At 43.9% G+C, this 24104-nt stretch overlaps 1 protein-coding gene across 1 annotated transcript; it reads right to left on the bottom strand.

The window, feature by feature from the left end:
• Positions 1 to 21519: 21519 nt before the first annotated feature.
• On the bottom strand, positions 21520 to 23594 carry LOC112880471 (probable WRKY transcription factor 30). Its single transcript, XM_025945107.1, has 3 exons — positions 22927 to 23594; positions 22713 to 22835; positions 21520 to 22358 (listed from the first exon to the last, which is right to left on the bottom strand). Exons 1-3 carry the CDS (start codon positions 23199 to 23201, stop codon positions 21800 to 21802), a joined length of 957 nt encoding a protein of 318 aa, XP_025800892.1. The 5' UTR covers positions 23202 to 23594; the 3' UTR covers positions 21520 to 21799.
• Positions 23595 to 24104: the final 510 nt, after the last annotated feature.

The following is a 24104-nucleotide window of genomic DNA, read 5'->3' as shown; positions in this document are numbered from 1 at the left end:
CAAACTAATTAACTTCATTAAAAACACTGACAAATATATTTCTGAATGTTCTAGAACAAGCCATATATATACATTCGAGACTTCAATAATGACCAACAAAAATTGAATATTTTGTTAAATCTTTATGATTTTGCTGACGTGCTATTTAACTTTTCTAACAAATTAAACCAAATTAAACTAACTAATTAATTGTACTAACAAACTAACCAATTAAACATCTAAATAAATAAAAATAGCCAGTTTCATGATAGAAATCTACCAACATACAACTTAAGATACAAAATACAAAAATAATTCAAACAACTAACCTAACACAACGCGCACACGCTCAACACACACAACGCACGCGCAGGCACACTCACACAATACTGCTGCGGCCGGCCAGCGCTGTACGGTGGTAATGTAGTGGGCTATGTAGCTGCCGGAGGAGGGGCACGGCGAGGCTCAGCTGCCGAAGGAGGCGCACATCCGAGAATATGGTAATCGGTAAGCTTAAGTACCTGATTGGACCGGGGAGTGGACTTTACCCTCACCCTCTTGACGTTGTTCCCATGGGCACATGGTGAATGTAAGGGCAGCCATGGCCCGACATCATTCCGTGGTTCGTGGATCTTTGTACTTGAGGGGGGTGGCCCTGATCCACAACCCGGAAAGAAACGGAAAAAGTTGCATGTGTGACTCAGGGAGTAACCACATGACGCGTGTTTAGTTTTCCCCTTGTAAGGTTAAGAAATTCGATTCGAATCGTCCATTTCTCGTGTCCATTGAGACTGCTTGACCCTTTTACCACATAGAGTAAGAAGAAAAATAATAATGATGATTAATTGATTGGATGCTCAATTAATTATTTTCACCATGCGTGTTTTGGATAGTTGCTTATCTAGAATGGCTGATCAACTAGAACTTGATGCTAAAACTTAAAAGCAAGGACTCACTCTTAGATGCTTTTTGGAAAAACAACCCTCGGCCAAATGCCATGCATGTCTAGGAGTCGGCTAAGTACATACCACTAGTCAGGTAAGCCTTATTGAGTACTAGTATACTTAGCCTTACTTGTGGCTTTATTTTCAAGTGAGATTTTTGAGGACATGGTTGCTAGTTTGACTTGACCTGTACTCTTCCTCCTGGTTGGTCGGTGGAGTGGGATACGTCCCTAGCCAACGATGATAACGCTGAATGATGTTATATAGACTTTATCATGATATCTTGTATCGTCGTTAGAACTTTCGCTTATTTTCTGCTGCACTATTACACTCTGAAAGTACCTTGTTTATAAACTCGAACTTGGTTTGTAATAATAATTCCTATTGAACTCTGGAATGTAAAATTTGTGGATTGTTGTAATCTCTGGGCTCACCTTTGTGTGGGTTGTATGTATGCATTGTTTCGGTCGAAATTCCAGTGGTTGCATCGGGATGTTACCCGAAAGACTGTTGTTTTACTCCGTTTTAAGTGCATGTTAGCCCGGATTGCCTCTATGGTGATGGTTAGCGCAGTTAAGTCGGATTAATTTGGACGGTTCTGCCACAGCTGCCTTCCATTGTAGCAATTCCAGAGTGATGCCAAGCTTCTTCAAGCCATCTGCGCATTCTGGGTACAACAACTTGTGTTGGTCCACTAACATCTGTTGGAACTTCATCCTCTCATTCTCACTTTCACAATCTTCACGCATATCGCGTAGCACCTGCCCAAGATCGTATGTGAGATCATCTTCTGCCGCCTCTCCTTTAGGCTTTTCCATTGCAACATCATCATCAAAGGCACTGAATCCAGCGTGGCCAGAAAAGTTGCTGTCAAAAACTTCTTCTTCATCATCCTCCATTATAACCCTCTTTTTCTCCGTGACTGGTCCAACAAATATAATTAGACACGAAACTATTAGCAAAAATATGGATGTGAAGGGTCCTTGAAGAGGAGTAATCATTTTTGTTCTGGCAATGGATGCACGGGCAGCACATGAAACCATTCTGCTTATTTGCCTCAGCCACACCCAAAAAAAATAAAGGCCATCAATGAACTCCTAGGAACGTCGGTCAGCATTGTACATCCATTGTCGGTCCATCTGCATTGCACAATATGGTATTTTACATAACATGAACAATTACATAACATGAACAATTACACAAAATGATTAATTAAAACATCTAAAATATCGATTTTGTTACAAGTATAAAATAAATGTAATAAATGAATAAGTTCTCATAATTACAATAAAATGAATAATTAAAAGGCTTTATATGATCCATTACACAACATGATTAATTAAAAAGTCTGAAATACCGAATAAACTACATGCTAATACAAACTACTCACGAGACCTATTGATTGATGTCTCATGAACCACCACGCCAACTCTCGACACTGAACGGTCAATTTCTGCCATCCCCGACGCTTCGCGCCTTAATTTACGTCGAGCCATCAACTCGCGATCCTCATCCGTACAATGCAACTCAACATCAAATTCACACTCAATTTGCGATTTGCTTTTCCAAGTGCGAGGCAATGAAATGCTTTTTTAATCCAACAACGAATACGACGCTAACAAGTCCAAGGCGCTCTTCAGGGCGAAACTCAAGGTAATATCCGGTGCGCTTCAAATGATTGTGTACCAACGCCCGAGCGGACGCATGGCGCTCCAATGCATCATATTGCAAAGCCATTCCTACAGGTTAAACATTAATTACTCATCAAGTTGGGTGAAGCACTCAACTACAGTATTTCCAAAAATAAAACTAATCTCACTACACTATCAAATAAATATAAAAAATGGAATAAATTTTTAGATGCGAACAGTAATTATTTTGACACTCTTCAGTTTGAAGCGAACACTCATCGTCCCACACTATATGGGATGCAATCAAGGTTCACAACTTTATTTTAGGTTCTATATGCAAAAACCATCGAGAAAAAAATCTTTATTTAGGAATATGTATTTGTCGTTAACCTTGATCATGTGGTGATGATACTGTCATTCGGGCAAACATTGATATCCGCGATACGGTGCGGTATAGGGACATGATGAACGAATAGGGCCTTGGTCCGAATGGTGGCATCCTCACCTCAGTGAATATCATGTTGGCCCCAAATGCCAATGTCATCACTACATGGTCAAGGTTAACGACACATACATATTCCGAAATAAAGATTTTTTTTACTTCTCGATGGTTTCAATCTAAGCCTGAATAAATACATCATTAGAGTGTCAAAGTAATTCATTCATAGTATAATACCAAGTATACATCTTTTTTCACTTTCAATAATTATTCAATTTGACATTTCAAATTACACATAAATATTCAATTTGAAATTTCACATTCACATATTTCACATTCAAATCCACATATGGTCATATTATACATACTCTCATTCTAAAAATAAAAAATCCTACTATAATCATTTTCATATCCATATTTTTTCTAAATATTATTCCTCTCTCTCTATGTATATACACCCATTCCAAAAATTAACATTCTACTCTATGCAAATCTTAAGTAATTTATGCTCGAATGGTGTATAAATTGAAAAAACTCCAACATTTTTTCCAATCTAGAAAACCTCAAAATATCTATTTCTAAACCATGAAACGAGCTACAATAGCAATGAAAGATGAGAGGATGAAGTTTCTAACCTTTAACTGTTGGATGGATGGAGAAATCAAAAGTCTTCACAAATCGTGGAGAAAATTGGCATGACCTCCCCTCACCCGAGAGCCAAGAACAGGAAGAACACGAATGGAGAAATAGCTCGGGCAGGGGAGGAAGAAGGGGATAAAAGGGGCTAGGAAATTTAGTCCCGGTTGGAGCCAATCGGGACTAAAAGTCCCTTATTTATCCCAGTTAGTGGCTCTAACCAGGACTAGAGGCCCAAATATCCCCTATCATCCCGAACGGCCCCTAACCGTGGGACCCGAAACTAATGCTTTCATTAGTCCCGGGCCTAAAACTGGCCGGAACAAATGAGGAGGATGGTTTCTGTAGTAGTGGGGAAACAAAAGGTACTTTGTTCCATGCAGATGAGTGATGATGACAGTTTGCACAACCTAACACCCCTGGTCTGATCAATGTACATGCATGGCGGACTTAAATCTTGCACCACGTTATCAGAATCAGCAGTGTCAGAACTTCTAAAGTAAAGTTAATTTGGTTACCCAAGCACACGGCATCAGAACTTTTAATTTCGGTACAGCTTCAAAAATAGCCAGTAACCCACTCTCACAAATTGTCATCAGAATCTTAGACTAATCTCGGACATTTTTAAGGCCAGTTGCCCCAGATGAGGACTGATTCAAACCTGCCCCTTTGTATGCTTGAACGGGAGCCACATTAGTTATAGCTGTTTATAGTTACTACAATCATCGATCCAGTGGGCGACTAAAGTACAAACTTCCATCTGAAGAAGTAATAACAAACTAAAATTTATATCATTGTCGTTAAGTTTAAGGTACTGGGCTCGCAAACCTATGTATCCACATGTTGTTGTTTTTTTGGTAGGATAATGCCGCAGCCATGTTGCCGTTGATGCTAGTTATAAGATTCATTATTTAGTGTCTTAGTGGTAGCTACCTCAAACCATGTGTTCTCTGGCATTTCTTCTGCTGCTGAGCTTTCTATATATGTTGTCTTAGAATAAGCCTCTCACTACAGTATAGCTCCTGCCAGAATGATAAATTAATTCATTGCAATCGCCACTGCGACGAAATAGAATATTTTTAAGTTACTCTACTGAGCAACATGCATGTACCTTTCCCTGTTCTCAACCTTAATCAATTAAAAATTAGATACTTACGTGTTCTTTTATGTTTTCTATTATCATATATAACGTACAGCTTTGAGTAATATTGTCAAAAGAATATACAATTTTGGGGTGGTTCAAATTAAAAAATCATGGAAGGAAAGGTCGTTCACACTCTTTTCCTTTTCTTTTCTTTTTTGGCGCACTAAACTTGCCACTTTTTGTCTCATCCCTTCTCCTATAACCGCTTTTCTTGCGGAATCGGTATCGTGCTTAACAGAAAACCTTATCTCTCTTGAATCTTTTTTGAAAAATAATCTCTCTTGAATCCTGATGAGCCAGCAGCTTGATAGAAGCCGTTTCTGGAGGAGTTAGCAGATAAAACTTGTGGTGGAATGAGGAGGGGTGAAGTCACAGCTCTCCTGTTCCCCATTGGCGAAGCAACGTGGAAGCTGACCGGGACCATTACGCGTTGATGGGAGGGAGGGTGATGACATCAGCGGATGACAAACGCCTGACGAGAGAGAGCGCGCGCGTGCAGCGCTGCTGTACCAAACGGAGCCCTGTTTTTCTTTCTCCATCGCCTCTCCCTTACAACACTATAAGAGCCCCTGGAGCCATAATTTGTGGTTGCACTGTTTTTCTCTCTCCTCCTCCTCCTCCTTACAAAACTACAGTGCTGCTGTACCAAACGGAGCCCAAATTCTTTCTCCTTCTCCTTCCCCTCCCCTTACAAAACTATAAGAGCCCGTGGAGCCATAATCTGTGGTTCCACTGTTTTTCTCTCTCCTCCTCCTCGGCCTTACAAGACTATAAGTGCCCGTGGAGCCATAATTTAGCTCCGGCTCCTGCATGCTAGAGTGGTGGAGCTTCGAGCAAGGTGAAGCTCCACCAAAGAAGACCTGATGATGATGATGATGGAAACTACAGTGCGCACCTGTGGATGTGCTATGGTGCGGTGAGGATCGTTATCTTCTTCTGTGTGGCCATGATTTGGTTCTCCAACTTTAATTTGTGCCTATTTGTGGTGCCGCGCCTGATGGCAACTGATGAGACATCATATGATTATAGGTTCATACCTAATTAGACCATGCCCTGACTGTAGCCGTCTTAGTATTTTTCGGAGGAGCTCTGGCAGGAACGAGAACTTGTACATGTGCTTATATTACATGTACTACTACGGCTACAAATTGGGTCATTACCGCTGGTTCTAAAACCCATCACCACCGGTTTAAGTCCCCGTTGGATTAGGTCGGCAGTAAAAAAAAAAAAAACACGACGCAGCTTGCTGCCGGCCCCCTACCGCCGCGGTGCCTCTCCCTGCCTCTCCCCTCGCGCCGCTCGCCGCCGTGTCGCCTCTCCTCACGCAGCGGCCCCTCGCTCGCCGCCTCGCGCCTCTCCTCACGCAGCGGCCTCGCGGCCCCTCGCGCAGCGGCGTCGCGACTCCTCGCGCGGCCCCTTGTCCAGCGGCGTCCCGGCTCCTCGCGCGGCCTCACACCTCTCCTCGCACGGCTCGCCGCATCCGGCGCACTGCCGCCCCGTGCGCCCCACCTTCCCTCGCGCCCTCGCACATCTCACCACCGCCCCTCGCGCCGAGACCCCGCAGCCCCTCGCGCTGCGGCCGCCACCCCCTCGCGCCGCTTCTCCCCGCACGGCATGCCGCCGCTCTAAGCGCCGCACGTCGCAGACCCTCACGCTGCCGCGCGCAGGGGAGGAGCGCCCAGTGAAGGGAGCAGCTGGGGGAAGGGGAGGGGACTGGGAGCAGCGGCGGGGAGGGGAGCAGCGGCGGGGAAGGAGAGAGGAGGGGCGCCGGGGAGGAGGGGAGCAGCGCCAGGGTGGGGAGGGGAGAATCGCCAGACTGGGAGGGGCACAGGCGAGGGGATAAGGACGGGGAGAACACGGAGGAGATGAGGGGCGCAGGGGAGAGAGAAGGGCAGAGGAGGATAATTGGAAGGGAAACACTACTAGGGGGAGAGGAAAATAATGGGAATAGATTCAACGAGCATCACCTTCATCGTAATACGAACCGGGTCTATCACCGTCCGGTCGTAACGGGTTGCATAACGATCCGGCGGTGATAACCACCACTATCACCGCCGGTTTGATTTAAACCGGTGGTGATAAGTCGTTTGCAATGATCAATTTGTAGTAGTGATATACGGATGTTTGATGTTCTTTTCTACGGATTTCCAACAAAGTTGTAGCGCTCGGAGCTAGTGCACTAATACGTCTCAAAACAGTCTCTCATGTCATGCTTTCAAGTTTCAAGTCAGATTATGGTTCGTGTCCAACAAAATAAAACATTGAAGAATCAGTATGTATCAAATTAATTTTAAGTGGTAAATGAAGTAGTTATCTAACAAGAATAGTTGAATTGGTTTATATACCCATATACTATTCTACATCTTAGATGTAGCTACACCCAACTAATTACTGAAATAATAACTACCACGCGCGATTACTGAACATCATTTTACTGAACGTGATTCAGTAATTTGACAATATGGTTCAGTAATTTCTGATCAGTTCTATCAGTAATTTGACTACTGGGTGTGGAATAAACGCTACACTTAAGATGTAGAATAGTATTACCGTGTATATGTATATACACTATCCCCTAGTAAGAAAGAATATATAGACACTACTCCAATTAATTATTCCACAGCTTGATGAGAAGCAGAAGATCTTGAGACATGTACGGCAGCTAGCTAGCTGAGTGACAAAGCCAAGGTACAGACTCCGGATAAGCTCGGCATAGATTAAAAAGCACATGCGCCAATGTACAGTAAAATTTCGGCCCCCACAAAGGCGTTTGCATTATTGCATAGCTTAGAACAGAATTAAAGTTAAACGGGCATATGCCGCGCCACGGCTGTGAAGAAGAAGACAAGGACACGGCTTTTAAATTTGGGTGGGTGGAGCCACTACCGAAACAAAACCAGAAAAAGATCACAAACAACGGGACATGGGATCAACTCTATTATTTTTCCGACGCTGAAAGGTGCGCTTGTGTGTTACATCAACGCGTCTTTCGTTTCGTTCGTTCGTCCCAGTTAAAGGAGTACTTTTCGTGGCTACACGTAAGCTTGGTTATTTTATATATAACTACAATTATATGCAAAGATGATATGGTTAAGGTAGGCTCAATTCAAGGCACAGAGGTTGAGAATCTTGCATGCACAGAGGAGCTCGATTTCTTGTTTTGAGTTGATTCTTTCTTCAATCACGTCCCTGGGCCCATACGCGGGACGCTCGGCGGACCAGGTCTCTGCTTCGACAGCGGCAGCCCCGGAACGGACCATGCGGATAGCTTCTCGACCAGGGCTGCAACGCACAGGACCCTCACAACGAGCAGCCACACAGCGCGCGCGAAGCAGGCTGCGTTACCCCTCCGCGAGGGGCTCGGCGAGGCGGAGTCCGCACACGGCGATGACGACCTTTCCATGGTGCGCACGAACCTCAATGTGAAGGGATCTGCGGGAGGAAGGTCGGCGATGGGCGGCGGCATGGGAGGGAGAGAGGTGGAGGGGCGGCCACCTAGAGAAAGAACAGAGGCGGGGATTAGTTGTTTTGGTAATCTGCTGCGGTGCTGTCCAGTGAAAACGCAAAAAATATTATTGGTGGGGAAGAGAACGAAAATATTGGAGATGAGTTATGAGTAATCTGTTGAACATGCTATGTATCGTATTCACGCACTGTCGTCGGTCTCGACCATAAAATTCAACCTGTAGAACCGTTGACAATCAAACTCTCCCCAAGCACAGCAAGCTCTAGCTAGTGTGACAGCTTGCGCAACAAAAAGGAAAACATACGTGTACATGCATGAAGTGTTGTTTTACTTAATTGGTCATTACAAGTTCATCACTTGCGCCGGCCAGTGATCCAACCACCGAAGTCTAACTTTGTCGTCCCTCCTCACATGGTGTGCACTTTAGTGTTATTTTATAAAAATATATTTTGTACATATATAAATTATATTGATGCAGACATTACACCTAGCTCATATTATGACCCTTTGGGAGGGCTCCAGCTCCAGCTTCCCTGTCGACTTCTGTTAGAGCTGGAGCCTTACCAAACAGATTGAAGCAAAGGAACAGATTGAAGCAAAGAAGCTGGAGAAGCCTTCGAAATCCCGCTGAAAGGAGACGTTCGGCCGAGGGGAGCTAGTAAATCTAGCTCCGGCGGCTCCTCCACATCCTTTGCCATTTTATATTTACACATCTCAATCAATGATCAACCAGGCCGTACATCACACCACTCGTACGTCCAAAGCCCGGGATCCCGGACCACACAGCAGAGAGCTCGTTTTTCACATGGCCGGCGCACCTACAAGTGAAGTGAACTACGACTCCTGCGATGCCAAACACCCTGCTGTCGCATCGATCGATCGTATATCTCAAATAAAAAAGCCAACTGGCCGGCTGGCGGCACGACGCGGCAGCTTGCTTGGTCGCCACCCATTGGAACTTTGCTAATAACTAGGGCTAGCTGCTCGCAGTACGCGTAGTGATGGACGAGCACTGAGCTTTTTCCAGCAGCCAGCAGGGAGCCTGGTTACTAGCTAGGTCTTGCAAACCGCCGGGTACGGGTGCACGCACGTACCGTCGCGGACGCCGCGGGGGGGAGGGGGGGGGGCCGGGGGGGGGGGGGGGGGCGTGGCCTACGGCGTCGTACGGGTGCACGCACGCACCGTCGCGGAAGGGGGGGGGTGCACCGTCGCGGAATTTTCTTCCCGGCCTGTCTGGCGGAGGGCGCGACCGCCGGCCGGCCGGCCGCGGAGGACGCGGGGCGCCCGCGTGGGCTGCCGCGGCCATTGACGTGCGCGCCGCGCCCTAGGCTACTATAGCTAGCTACCCCAAGGGATGATGTCCTCCGCGCGCCTTTTGCAACGCGGTGGCGTCGGGCGACGGCGACGGGTGGCTCCCACGCACACTACTACTGCTAGCAGCAAACTAGCTGTTTGGAGTGCCGCCTAACCCGCCACGGCGCGCCACACTTTTTCCGCCACAGGTGTGGCGGCCGTTTTGAGCGCCACAAGTTAGGCACGCTGTGGCGGGTTAGACGCATCTCCAAACCGTGCGTGTCGCGAGCTGTTGCTGGTCGCGCTTCATTTCTCGGTGCCGACGCGCGTGTTGCGTGTCCAGGGACCGATCCTATAGGTAACGCTCGGAGAGCGAGAAGGTTGGGCGATAAACTTTAGCATATATTAGCATATATTAGTATTTATGTATATACTAAATTTTTTAAATTTTATCTAAAATTTAGCTTACTATATTAGCACTCTCGTTTAGATAGTGCTAAAGTTTAGCACTTTTATTTACCAGCACTTGAATCTAAACGGGGGACGTGTAAGCTTTGTGGATAGATATTTGTTGGGCGCGGCTGCTGGGTTGGGGGAAAGAAAAGGAACTACTGAAGGAAGAAAGCTACACAACGTGATCAGCAGCCTGGGATTCGGGACTCTGTTCGCTCCTGCTGAATACTACTGTATTGCTACGCCGCGAGGTAGCCTACTACCTACTTTATTTCAAAAGAAAAAGAGAGGCAACCTAATTTAGTAACTACTGAACCTCACGACCTCATGTTTGGGACGACAACGTACGGTTGGCCAGCAGTTTCACTGTCGCTGTCTGCCTGTGTGTGTGTGCTCTTTATTGATTTGTAGCTGCTGGATGCGCTGCTACTAATACATACGCCTGGCTGTATCCACCACCAGTCCACCACACGCTGAGGATCATCCGCCGTACGGTACCGTTGGGTTCCGACCCAGTTTAGGCTCAAACATTTGGCGTGAGCCCTATGTAAGACACTAGAACCACAGATCATATGATCCAGAAGCTGGGATTCTCGTTGACGGTCAAGTGCTACACTGAACATTGGCGCGTACATATGCTTGGAATTATTGCTCATTAGCTGCTGTAGTGAAACCAACTTTAATTTCTAGAATATTTCATAATTGTGTACTATTCCTGTAAATTTGATTAAGATTAGTGAAGTTTGACTTAGATCAAAGTTAAAACGACTTACAATTTTAACCAGAAGGGGAATATGTCCTATGATTTGCATTGGGGTCTTACTTGTTACTACTTGACAGTCACTATATTTGCATTGCCTGTTTAATTTGGTCAATATATCTGACCTAGTAACCAAATCATTTATACAACTTGTTTGATGGGCATAAGACCAATTCGTGTCTTTCTCGGCAATAGTGGTTGTGGAATTAGCAGTCCAGTGATATAAAGAACCTAGGGCCCGTTTAGATTGCAAAACTTTATAACATTCGGTACTGTAGCGCTTTCGTTTGTATTTAATAAATTTTATCTAATTATGGACTAACTAGGCTTAAAAGATTCGTCTCGTGATGTACAATTAAACTATGCAATTAGTTATTTTTTTTACATACATTTACTGCTCCATGCATGTATCCCAAAATTGATGTGATGGAGAGAGAGTGTAAAAAGTTGGAATTTTGAGTGCATCTAAACAAGGCCCTAATTAAACAGGAAACGCACCCGTGTCAGGGAATGATCCACACGGGTTCTTTTCATCACAAAATGAAACATCGCTATCAAGTTAGGCATATTTGCTCTTGGATCGGTCTATTTTTCAGCTTTCAGGTTGGTCAGATGTAGTACCACTCAAATCGAGTTAATTTTTGAATGTGACTCTTGCTCCAAACATTTCTTTTTTTTTTTCTCGAAAAAGCTGAATTCTAATATGAGCAAACATGATATTGATTTAGAATGAGACATAAACACTTGTAAACAGATGAATAATTGAATTGTTGTACTTGTAATTTCACCCGTTAGTTTGATGTAGATGTTGCTTTGAATATAAAATTCCACGACAAAAACTTTGACGCATATATATACACACACACACTTGGTTAAAGCATACGAAGCTACTGGCTAGTAGCTACTTTTACCCATGTGCCGTCTGGTCTGGGAAATCTGATTAGCTCCAGAGCAGGTTCTGAATCTTGAGGTTTGTAGCATGTCAGTTAGTTTAATTCTACAACTGACAAGTTAAAAATAATTTCTTTCAAGTCCGAGGTGATCGGGCCGATGTGATCGTTGTGCTGGTAGCAGTGGCAGTGCAGCAAAATAAAATATGATAAATAAGAGGCCGATTTCAACATCTTGATGAGCATGTACAGGTCACCGGCTACATGAGCCGAATCAACATAGAGGATGACCATGAAGCACAGGCAATCAGCCAGTGGGCCAATGATGATTAAGCAATTATAGTTAACTTATCGCAAAGAAAACCAACAAGCTAATAGCAATTAATCTATCGCACTATCAATCAGATCAAATTGAGACAACATTGATAGCAGGATGATAAATTAAAAGCTATGAGTTGTGGATTTAGTAAAGTACAATAAAAGCTTAAATATATCCATCTTTCACCGACAACTAAACTATAAATTCAAAAAATATAAGTCGATAGATCTTAATCGAGACAAGATAATTGTGATTCTACTAAATCTACCTAATCTAGCAAGAGATCAAATTGATGCAGCCTTACCAGATGAGGTAAAATCGATAACTAGATAGACTGGATGAAATTACAGCGATGCGCCGGTAATCAAAGCCTAGAGTACATGAGGATGGCGATGCTTGCAAGCGAACCGAAGGTCAAGACGATGCAGCCCTGTTCACCGAAGAAGACATCAGGTAGCTATATTTCTCCTACTCCTAGAGGTTGGCGTTAAGTATATTACTCCTACTCCCAGAGGTTGGCGTTAAGCTAAGAAGAAAATAAAGTTGATGTATTGATTGAGAGATGGCTTTACAATGACCAGGGATACATATTTATACTATGGACTAATGACTCATGGTTGAGTCCGTACCAAACCTGCCTAACAAGAAAGTTCTAAACTGAAAGAAACTTCTAAACTGAAAGGAAATATTAAGATACACGGACTTCAATTCCTCTTTTGCAGAGTCCTTGCTAATAAAACTTGATTATCGGCTTATTTCTATATACTCTGTTAGCTATAAAATTATCAAATTTTGGTGCGAACAAGTAGTTATGCTGTCTTGTTCACATTATGAATGAATTGAAAACTTTATACTAGTATAAAATTCCTAACACATCGCTTTAATCCTGCATCTACGTGTTTGGTGATAGATGTGCTTTGTTCTGTACTCGCTGCTCCACGTTTTCACCTCTGGTTCGTTCATCTTCTATTTCTAGTGAAGGACCTTATTATATATGCTCCTCTCTTTTCATTCTGTTTCACACTGAAAAGTAATGGCTGCAAGTAGTACGAAATATCACTAGAATCATGATTTTTTTTTAAGAAATCAGCAGGAGCGCTGCTATATCATTTAAGAGAGGAAGCAAGCCGCGTTCAATACAGGTTTCTAGAATCATGAGCTAGAGCCGCAGTTTTTGTTTTTGCCGGTTTCAGCTTTGATTTACACTGCAAAGTTTCTCTTCATGTGTACTCTGCAACAAACACAAATGTTCTGAAGTTGAGCCCACAAAGGACAGCGTCTTTAATTTCTTGAAAACAAACGGTAGACGACTGCCCCTTAAATCGTTTCAACATTGATCTCAAACCTTGCCCTGGTTGTCAGAATCATTAGATACTTGGCTACATGCTGCATATGAAAGCAATACTAACAGCTACTAGTAGCTACTTTTACCCATGTAAAGTTTTTCGCCAAACTTGGAGCTAGATATTCTGATCGGGCAATGTAATACTCTCCTGGTAGTGCAGCTAGTTTCCTACTCTCCATAGACGACCATAGTAAGAAAAGGCAATTAGTTAGTAAATAATTTATGACCACTAGTCAAAATTCATAATTTATAAGAAAATAAATGAAGTTAATTAAATTCCCAATTAACATACGCCTAACTTATTTTACTACTTTTAGGAAAATATTTGGGGAATCGAAATATAATCTAATATCTACTATGAATCAATTATTGCATATATTTACCTGCTTGGCACGTTCCGAATTTTCCATCTCTCTCCTAGGAAACAACTATATACTCAATCAGACACATTTGATACAATTGTGTATGAGAAGGAGATGATTCTCATGAGAAACACCATTTTATCCTAGTAAAAAAAACAGGAAAATTGTAGTTGTCTATTTGGAGGGTTGACAAGAAATACAATCACATCCAAACGAAGCCTAAGCTTGGTGGGTTGAGCCAATTAACGGCACGAAGTAGGGTTGTTTACCTGGCCAGACAAGACACAGCTCCCAAATTCCATTAGAACCAATTATATTTCATAGTATTTTTAAAGGAAAGATACCCGTTATGACCGATTCAATACTGCCCTTTGCATGCCTGGCCAGGAAGCACATTATTAGTGCCTACTTGGACAATCCTGCTCCATTGGATGATCAACAAGTCCTGTCCTGCTGAGCTTTCTAGTTTGCCTTAGAACAATTAAGCCTGATCAGCCTAATATTGCTTCTGCCAGAATTAGTAGGAAATGCTAAAATTTAAGTGCCATTTTCTGAACATGAGTTCTCGGATACTTTTCTTGCAGAATTAGCATCGTGCTTTTAATACAACATCTTATCCATAGTGCAGCGCTACAGAAGCCGTTTCTCGAGGGATAAAACTAGTGATGGGATCAAGGAGTGGTGAAGTCAGAGCTCTCGTGCTCCCCATTGGCGAAGCAACGTGGAAGCTGACTGGTACTGGGACCACTATACGCGTGGAGGCAGGGAGCGGGTAATGACTTCAGCGGATTGCGCGAGGACGCCTGACGTTAGAGAGAGAGAGAGAGAGAGAGAGAGTGAGCATAGGTATCTTCTGTGGTTATGTTTTTTTAGACCCTTTCTGGCCATGCTTTGGTTGTCCGATCTGATTTTGTGCCTTTTTGGTGGTGTGCATGATGTAAACTTAAGATATCGTAGGATTAGGTTCAGACTTTTCTTGGATCCTGTTTACACCGCTGTGATCTTCAGAGATTTGGTAGAATTGAAAACCATACCTATCTAACTGTTGGATTAGATGTCCTTTTCTTCGGATTTCCACCAAAGTAAGTTCCATCACTAGAAGTGAGCATATTTTGCCTTTCTGACCTGTGCATCACATCACACTGAGAAAAACATACTGATGAGTTGTATCACAGTAAATTATGAATTTGTGTTAAAGAAAACATAAAAGAAACATTCTCCAAATAAAATAAATCAATATGTTAATACCGAGAGTTAACGATAATCCACGATCAGCATACCAATACTGAACCCTCACATCTTCTGAGAATGATCAGAAAATCAGGAGAGAATTGTTACTACTACAGGTGATAAGATATAGAATAATTAAGTTATGCCGAACACATATAAATGCACGTGCAGCAAAAGTATTCATTCAACAGAGACGTCGTCGTCATATATATTTAAAAAAAGATTAGGGTTCAACTTATTTATGTGGCCCCCACCATGATGGCGAGCACAGCTAGTTTTGAAGGACTGGTGGAGTATAGCCTTCGAACAAACGGACAACATACAATTCTACTCTCCCATTTTCTTTTGCTCGCTGCAAGGCGAGCTGATTACTTGAACACGTCTTGTTGAAATATATGCTCCACCTGTGCTCCGTATGTGGCCACACTTTAGTTCTGTCTCTAGCTAAATTTTGTGCCTATTTGTATCAGATATGGTGGAGAAAGTAAGAGATTGTATGATTACGTTTATACTTAATGAGATCAAGTTTAGACAGTAGTGCAGTGATCTTTGGAGTTTTAATTGCTAGTGATCCAATATGAGTTCAACAGTCCAAAGCCAGCACAGAGATGTGCAATCCACACAGAAGAAATTAACTTTGGGCATGTCACAGTTGAGTTTGAACTGCAGTTCCAGAACAAACTAAAAGCATAAAGGTATAGAATATTTAATTTATGCGGTAACTAAATGAACCTAACTCTTTAACAAAAAAAATAGTGGTTAGAATATATAGAATATGTATATATAGCTAGATCCTTAGGTTTTACCAATTAATTTTTTTTTCTTGATGAATCTGCGATGGAAGCGGACACTGTGACATCCTACCAAAGCAAACAGACAATGGGATCATCAGCTATTCTTCCAACACGGAAACGCGTCTTCCTTACCAGTGAAGGAATAATTTCCTTCCCTACACTTTTGTCGTTTTATGCTACTGCATTGCTAAAGGCAAACCTGATGTGATGATGACTAGCTACAAACTAACGCTACTGCATTCACCTGCTAGGCTTCCTGAAAGAAATAAACATATACTTATATTAAGTTTATTACTACTTCACTGAACAACAACATGACAACGTATACCTCGTTCAAAGTAGCTAGTGTGTAAATTTTTTTTTTACTAGAGTTGTCTTTGTACGATGAGCAGGACAGGCAGGACGACCCAATTTATGTTATCTCCAAGTGGCAAGAGATCCGGCGAGCTCGCATCGGTTTCTGTGAGCCACTTGCACACACCACTAGCTCGATCCCAATACACCAGGTTCATGCACCCAAGATCCAGTAGTAGTCCCGGCCGGCTCCCACAGCTCATTCTTCAACACAAGGACGCCGGCTCGATCCACCCTGCTGTCTGTCATGTGTCATCAGAAAGTAACTACGGTGCCGTGCCATCAAGCAAGTGGCCTGACGGAGCAACTTGATGGCAACACATCGGCCTCCGTCGGCAACGAGTGGCACTAGTGGCTGTAGGGGTACACAATGATGGACGGACAACGCTGGGTTTTCTTTTCCGGAGGAAGCCGACCGGGGCGGCCCCAGGTTTTGCATTGCATTATCCACTGCTCGGATAGGGCTAGCTAGCTGCCCTACTCTATCGACTCTTGCTTAGGCCATGTTTTGGTTACAGGGACTAAAAATAAATCACTGTAATAAATGGAGCTTACTTCACAGGACGAATCTATTAAATCTAATTAGTCCATAATTTGATAATGTTGTACTATAATAAATATGTACTAATGATGTATTAATTAGGCTTAATAGATTTATCTCGTGAATTAGTCTCCATTTATGTAATTAGTTTTGTAGTTAGGTTTAGTCCTCCCAATTGGTATCCAAACATCTAGTGTGACACGCACTAAAATTAATCGCTTTAATCCAAGCACCCCTTAAACCGTGGAAATCTCCGGCCGCGGCGGCCGCGGTGCTGTGGTGGTACGCGCAGCAGCAGCTGCAACAGCAGAGCCATTATATCAAGCCGGTCCTCTTATTAAATCGGTCAGCGGTTGCACTCAAAATATATAAACGTGGATGTTACAAATGGAAAATTGATAGTAGTACGATTCTAAGGGCATCCCCAACCCTCCATGTAGGATAGTTTTCATAGCATTAACTATACCGTCATATATAGAACTTTTCGCTTATGTGGTAACGTAATAAGTGAGAGAGAGTGGAGACAGGAAGAAACTGGGTCTCATACAAGATCCAGTATCAATACGTAAACCAATACGCTAGACACTACCAGTTGTGTATTGAAAGTGAGATGGTATCTTCGTAATAAGAGAACAAATATGATAGGTGGAGAAAATAGAGTGAGTTTAATAGGAATCCACATCAAGATATTATAGGTTGGTATTTGATGATATGGCAACATGAACGCTGTTCATAGACACAGGATCGCTCTAAAGAGCATAAAAATCCGAATAAAGACATGTGCAATCATATCATAGATTGCTCGCTCTAGCTGCGAGAACATGGAATGCATATGGTCCACTAAATATCATGGAAGGTACGCCGTAGGAAGTTGAAGCTTCTAATTTTCTATTGAGACACTATCAACAACAGTGAGTGACATAATGATGCACGTTACTATTAGGCTCCTGTTTACTCGCTCATGGGGGGTTCCGCCGACTTTTAGTTCACGTACTAATTGAGAAATTGTAAGGTTCGGATCCGGTTTTCCCTCGTATATTAGATTATAGTAGCATTTCCTCTCTAATAGTGCATTCAGGAATACCCTGCACCTTTTCAAGCTTCTTCAAGAAAAGTGGGCAAATTTCCAGAAGAATGCCTAACAAAATACTGCCGTAGGAATTAGGAAGTAGAAGTTATTGTCTCGCTATTGAGATGCTCTTGGCAACGATGCTTTATGTCGGACTCCAACTTATTTGCTTTACTTGTTTTGACACCACAAAGATTTTGTTTGATAGTTTTGTTTCATTATAATTGCGACATTGTAATATTTTCCAGCTCTGTTTACCTCATAACTGGATTAGGTGTTTTCCACTAATTATGAATTGCAGAAGGTTCTTTCAAAAAGGTGGACCAATTAAGTTCCACAAGAATGCCTAGCAAAATAATGTTTGAGTAATGCAATGCGATAACCTCTAACTGAAATATGATACAAGTATGTTACCACCAGAAACAACTGCAAACGTACACATTCATAAATTTTTTTTATAAATGTCCACATACTTACTGCAAAGAAATCGCAGAGGAAAATAACCATATATAAATATCTGATTTGATGTTCTGATAAAATTAGACAATTATATATATATATATATTCTACAATTCTATACCTATAAATATCGATAACTTCGTTTGTCCTTGAATCCAAGAGTAAGCCAGCTATTGAAGCTAGCTCCAAGATATCATCATATCCAGAGAAGTGCCGGAAAAAAAAACTCTCTCTGCTGTCATCTTGCTTCAAAATGACATGAACTGCACTTGTTACTTGTCCATTTAATTCGGTCAAGCATTTAATTATTATGGGGCCGAATCCAATAATTCGGAAGAGTTACTTGACGGGCATGAGCCCGATGCTTGTCTTTATCTGCAATTGTCCTGCCGGTGTCCAATATCCAAATAATACGAATTGAACAGTCCTTGCATGCGTGGTACGGGTAGATCCACAGTGCATGCTTCTTTCCGTCACAAGACGAAACATTCCTATCGTGTTAGCTGTTACTGACTTACTGTTGAATGGGTCGAGCCGTCCAGTTTTCAGCTCCCCTGCTAGACAAATCTAGCAGGCTTGCGCGCTCAATTTCGGATGCGACTCTTGCTCCGAACACAACACAACACTCCGCACACCACCAGTGCATGAAGATACTGCTACAGAAAAGATTTTTAGGGACCGATAAAATAGTATTTGTAGGGACGGTCGTGGTACCCACATCTGTTTCTCGCAGCTAAGAATAGCTGTTTGCAGGGGCAGATCATGCCCTGACTCTGAAATAGTGTTTTTAGGGACGGGTTAGGGTATGATCCGCTTCTGAAATTGATTTCTAGGAGCGGGTTAGGGCATGACCCGCCTCTGGAAATTGATTTTCTGCCTGAAATTTCACTGATTTGAATTTAAATTTTCTAGATCTATTTTCTGCTACCTTTTAAAATTTTATTTCCCGCCAATTTTGACCTATCAAGCTAGTGTGTGATTGAATATCATAGTGATCGATATGGAATATGTTTCATGAATATAAATAATTGCACATACAAATTTAAAAGGTAAAGTAATAAAGCATATATATCTAATTACAGTGCATCATTATAGTACTAAATTGAAATACTAAATTTTATTTAAAAAAGCTATCATGCATGTGTGTAAATATAGAAAAAAATAAAGCTTCTTCTCTCTCCTATATAGAATATAGATCTTTGAATTTGTTTACTTACGAATGAGGCTAAACCAGAAAGATTGAACTCAAATGATTATACAATCTTGTTCTCCTACTAAAATACTCTAAATTCATCTAAAAGTTTGACGTAAATGGGGCCCTAAATGATAAATCTACACTACGTATCTAGATCTAGCTAAAAGGTAAGAGAGCTCCATTTGAGCCTTAAAAAAATCCAAAAGGATTAGAAAATATACGGAATTAGCATCAACTTATCTCCTAGAGCCCCCAACTTGAAGGAAATCAAGTTTAAAACCTTCCCTCTCCTTTTGCCTTTTTTATTTTCTGCCAGCACCGCCCCAAGCAAATAATGTGCTGTCGGGAGGAGGAAGAATGGTGGCATCCAGATTTTTATAGGCATTTTCAGATGTGGGTGACGATATTATCCGCCCCTAAAGATACATTTTTAGAGACGGGTGGCGCCATCACCCCCCTGAAAAATGGCGGGGTCCATTTTTCAGAGGCGGGTGATGGTGCCACCCGCCCCTGAAAATTCCATCTTTAGAGTTGGGTGGCGCCTTCACCCGCCCCTGAAAATGGAATTTCAGGGGCGGGTCAGCTGCTATAGTACCCCCGCTTCTTTTGTAGAAACGAGTTATATTTTGACTTGCCTCTAAAAAAAGCAGAACGTTGCTACAAATTATTTTTTATAGTGAGAAAACTTCTTCACAAACTGGTTGTGATTGGTTGGTTGCACTAGTTCATGACCAGGCTAGCTGTAACCCAGACCAATCTTAACCGGGCTAAATCAATGTCAGGTGCTTATGTTTAGTTGGGTGGTTTAAGATAGCCAAGTATATCTTTTTTTTATCTTGTGCAGCTTACATAGCGGGGAACGGAACTTATTTGTATTAGACTTGCATACCCTTTTTGCATTGCCAGGGCCAGGCTAAAAACTTATGCAGGCATCCAATCAAAACAGGGTTGCATTCTATATAAGTCTGGACAACAGCTTGTACAGGCAACCAAAGGCAACCTAAAACTAAACTGATAATCAATTGAAAACATAAGATAAATTAATTTCTCGTTCACTCCAAACATAAGATAATTTGTTATGTATCACAAACCTATGTACTTTCAATTCCTTCCCTGTATTATTTATAGATAAATCCTGCTCTTGCCTATCGCTGAAAACTTTTGCCGTGGCTTGGCTTCCAGGTCGTGAGCCTGCATATGCTTGCGCTAGCATGGCGTCTGCAAAGTCCTGGAGCATGACGCCACAGCTAGCTAGCCCATCTCGCGGGATCTGCAAGGGAAGGAAGAGAACAGAGAGAGACCGGTGGTGCATTCGTGCTTGCCATCCAATCCCCCCTGCCTGCCTGCCGACCCATGCAAATTTCCTGGAAAGCCTCGTGAATTTTCGTTGGACGCGATTGTCGCGTAGCCACAGACTGCAACCTGGCGGCGACGCAAAGTTTGAAATTTTGAACTTAGTTCCAGTCATGGCATTATTAGTCAGTTCGAAGCGCCGCGGAATGTCTGGTTTAAGGCTTGACAGCGGCAGAGCATATACGAAAGAAAACCGTGCTCGGGAAAATAAAGATGAGCAGATTATGAAAGCTTTGATGAGCAGATTATTGAGATGGTGAAAAGGATGATGCTTTGTTTCCCTTTCGAGATTAAAGGTGAACTTTTCGACCAAAAGGAGTCTGAACTAATTTCGCCGCGTGTACACAAAGGATGTGTTGGTAAACCCCACTATTTTTCTTTTTGGAACAGCAAAACCCCACTGATTTTGCCTCCTGTACTTCCTCTTTTTGCATAGGTATCGGGCCTCCCGTAGGTGACTGGCAGGATACTGCTCTGCACTGGGACCAACTGGAGGGCGGCCATGGCACATCTTTATGGCTCCAGGCTGTGGGAGGGTCAAATGGATGCAGGGTTGTCTGGTTTTTCCATCTTGATAATATAGCATGCATGCTCACTAAAATAATTAATGGCAAGTATGTGATTGTATCGTTTGCAGTAGCAAGTACATGCGATTGCAGAGGTCGGAAATAATTCCTTTTTCTAAAAAAAAATACGCAAGGTCCAGAGAGTCTTGAGACTTGAGAGTGCTGCCGTTACGTTTTGTGCTTAGAAAGGAGACTTTCTTACAAGTATGCGTGATCAAACGTTTATGGCTTTATCAGATTAAATAGCACCCAAACTTTGTTTGCACTGTTAATACGTTGGACACGACAATGCTTAAATTCACGAGAAACTTTCACATGCCTGTCGAGTTAACTAACATCTCCGTTACGAAATCGTCTACTTTACAAAACCCTTAGCTAAGAAAAAAAAACAGAGGAGGGCGTTCATTCACTATCCTCAAATATCCTAATTGTAAGGTTTAGGATGGCAGTGACCAAGGAAGAGCTTTGTATTCTTCCCTCCCCTGCCCCTGACCGAACGCCAGAGCATCACAGAGGGGGTGGTCATCAGGTGCGTCTGGTCTGGTAAGAACAAAGAATCTTTCCTCCTGCCCGCGGATCACGAGAAGAAGCTCGCGACGTCGAAGTCGTCGTGGAACTCGCTGGGGACGTCGACGAGCGCGGACATCACTTCGCTGAACTCGAACTGCACGTCGCCGGCGATGAGCTCGAAGGGCGGGAAGGAGCAGGAGGCGTGCTGGTTGGAGTCCGAGGTCGCCGGCGCCGCGCCCCAGTTCTCGGACGTCGACGGCGCGCAGAACGGGCTGCGCTCCGGCGCCGGGCACCACCCGCTCGCCGCCGTCGAGGAGAGGCAGAAGGGCGCGGTGGCGGCCCAGCCCTGCGGCGCCTCCTGATCCGGCGCCGCGATCAGCCCCTCGGTCTTCACCGTCAGGCTGGAGCTCAGGCTCTGCAGCAGGGTGTGGACGCCCGGGTTGTGCTCCGGCGCCTGCGCGGCCGCGGCGGCCTGGCCTGCCGCCGCCGCCGCCCCCCCGCTCTGGACGCAGGTGTGCGTGCCGATGTAGAAGACGTCGAAGAGCGCCGGGTCCTCGTCAGCGCGCTGCACCTGCTTCGTCGCCGCGCATCCCTGGGAGTGGCGGTGCGTGCAGCGGTAGTAGCCCCTGCAGAGTTTGCAAGATTCAGGTCAGGCCATGAGATTGCTTGTACTGAAGCTTTAGTTGTAAATCATGTCAGGGGAAAAAAACTAAGAGATTTTGCCTGTGAATTCACCAGAACAAAATTAGCACAAACAGCATCACTGTCAGTGTTCCCATGGGACAAGTGGAGGCCAAGCATTTGGGAACAGAGCAGAGGCTGAAACTTTCACCCAGAGGACAATCCACAACATCCAAACCCCCAAAAAAGGGGAGAGCGAGAGAGAGAGAAAAGTAGAAGCCAATGATTTCGATTCCACTTGCGGAAAAATTCACACGTGCAGATTGGCTTCTGAAAAGATAAGGAAAAAAAACACCAACCTTGGGTGCTTGGCTCCAAGGATCTCCTTCTGGCCGTACTTCCTCCAGCTGTGGCCGTCGTCGGCCGGGACGTCGCTGCCTGCGGCCGAGCTCACCCTCTCCTTCAACTTCTCCGTCATCTTCCTGCAGATAAACCACTCGACAACTTAGCAAACAAGCTAATAAAGAGATTTCTCAAAAAAAAAGGTCGCATATGGTTCATCAGCTTGCTCACCTCTTCTTGGTGGCCTTGAAGGGCGCGTCGGAGGCGTCGCTGAGCGGGCTTGGCGCCGCCGCATCTGCCGCCGGCCGCTTCCAGCCGCCGTCGAGGCTGCAATAGGAGGTGATCAGGCTGATGGAGTGCTCGGTGAGGGAGGAGATCTGCGAGGCCAGGAGCCTGCAATGCTCCTGCGTCTGCGAGCCTCCCAGGTGCCCCTCCAGCTGCCTCACCAGGTCCTTGATTTGGCTCAGCTCCACCACCACTCGGCCGCCGCCGCCGCTCATCTCCATCTCTCTCGCACTTCCTAGCTCGCCGAAGGAAACTTCCTCTCTCGAGCTAACTTTGTTAGGCCAAGAACTTGACTGTACGGTGCTGCAGAACTGGAGGCAGGAATGCGTCGTCGTTGCTCGGGGAAGAGGCAAGTGGTGAGGTGGTGAGGGAGTGTGGCGCACGGAGCTGCCCCTTTTATAACGGGAGGAAACAGGGGGAGGGAAGCGCGTTGGTGAAAGGGGATCGGAAGGAGACGGGGGTGGCGATCGATCGATGCAACAAGAATTTGACTGGTGAGATTGGCCTGATTGGCCACGGCGGATGCCATGCCCGAAACTCGGAACACGTATTCATGGCAGTGGCGTAACTAAAGAAAAACATACGGCGAAGACGGGACCCTGCCCTCACAAGAGAGCTTTCTTGGACGCTTCGTTTGGGGACCTGTGTGCCATGCCACCCGAGTTCTCTTCTTGTGTGGCGATAGATGGCAGGAGTGTTCAACATCACGGCTATCGGTTATCACGGAAAGGATTCTACTCGCTCTGCTCTAAAATACGTTTTGGTTTCTAATATTTCCTATGCGCATCTAAATATAACATATGTCTAGGAGCATAATAAAAATTATAAACTTAGAAAAGTCAACATGACCTACATTTTGGAATGAAGGAGGACTTGGGAACTTGCTCTACGCATGCACGGCGTATAAATTTGTGTACTCAACTTGGTGGTCTTCGTAGTCAGATCTGAACTCTGAAGTTATCAAGTCCTATGGCCTTGAAAGTCAGTTACTATACAGAACCCTACAAGGACATGTGCAAAAGGAATGACACAACACACGTTATGTGGAGCTGATGATGTCATAGGATTTGTTTGAGGCTATCCATGAGGGCGATCCTCCGAAAGGCGAAAGGAAGACAAAAAAA

The sequence above is a fragment of the Panicum hallii genome, chromosome 2, assembly GCF_002211085.1.
Source record: "Panicum hallii strain FIL2 chromosome 2, PHallii_v3.1, whole genome shotgun sequence".
In the NCBI taxonomy this organism is placed as follows: Eukaryota; Viridiplantae; Streptophyta; class Magnoliopsida; order Poales; family Poaceae; genus Panicum; species Panicum hallii.
Note: the sequence above shows the minus strand (reverse complement) of the source record. Positions and strands in the feature narration are given on the sequence as shown.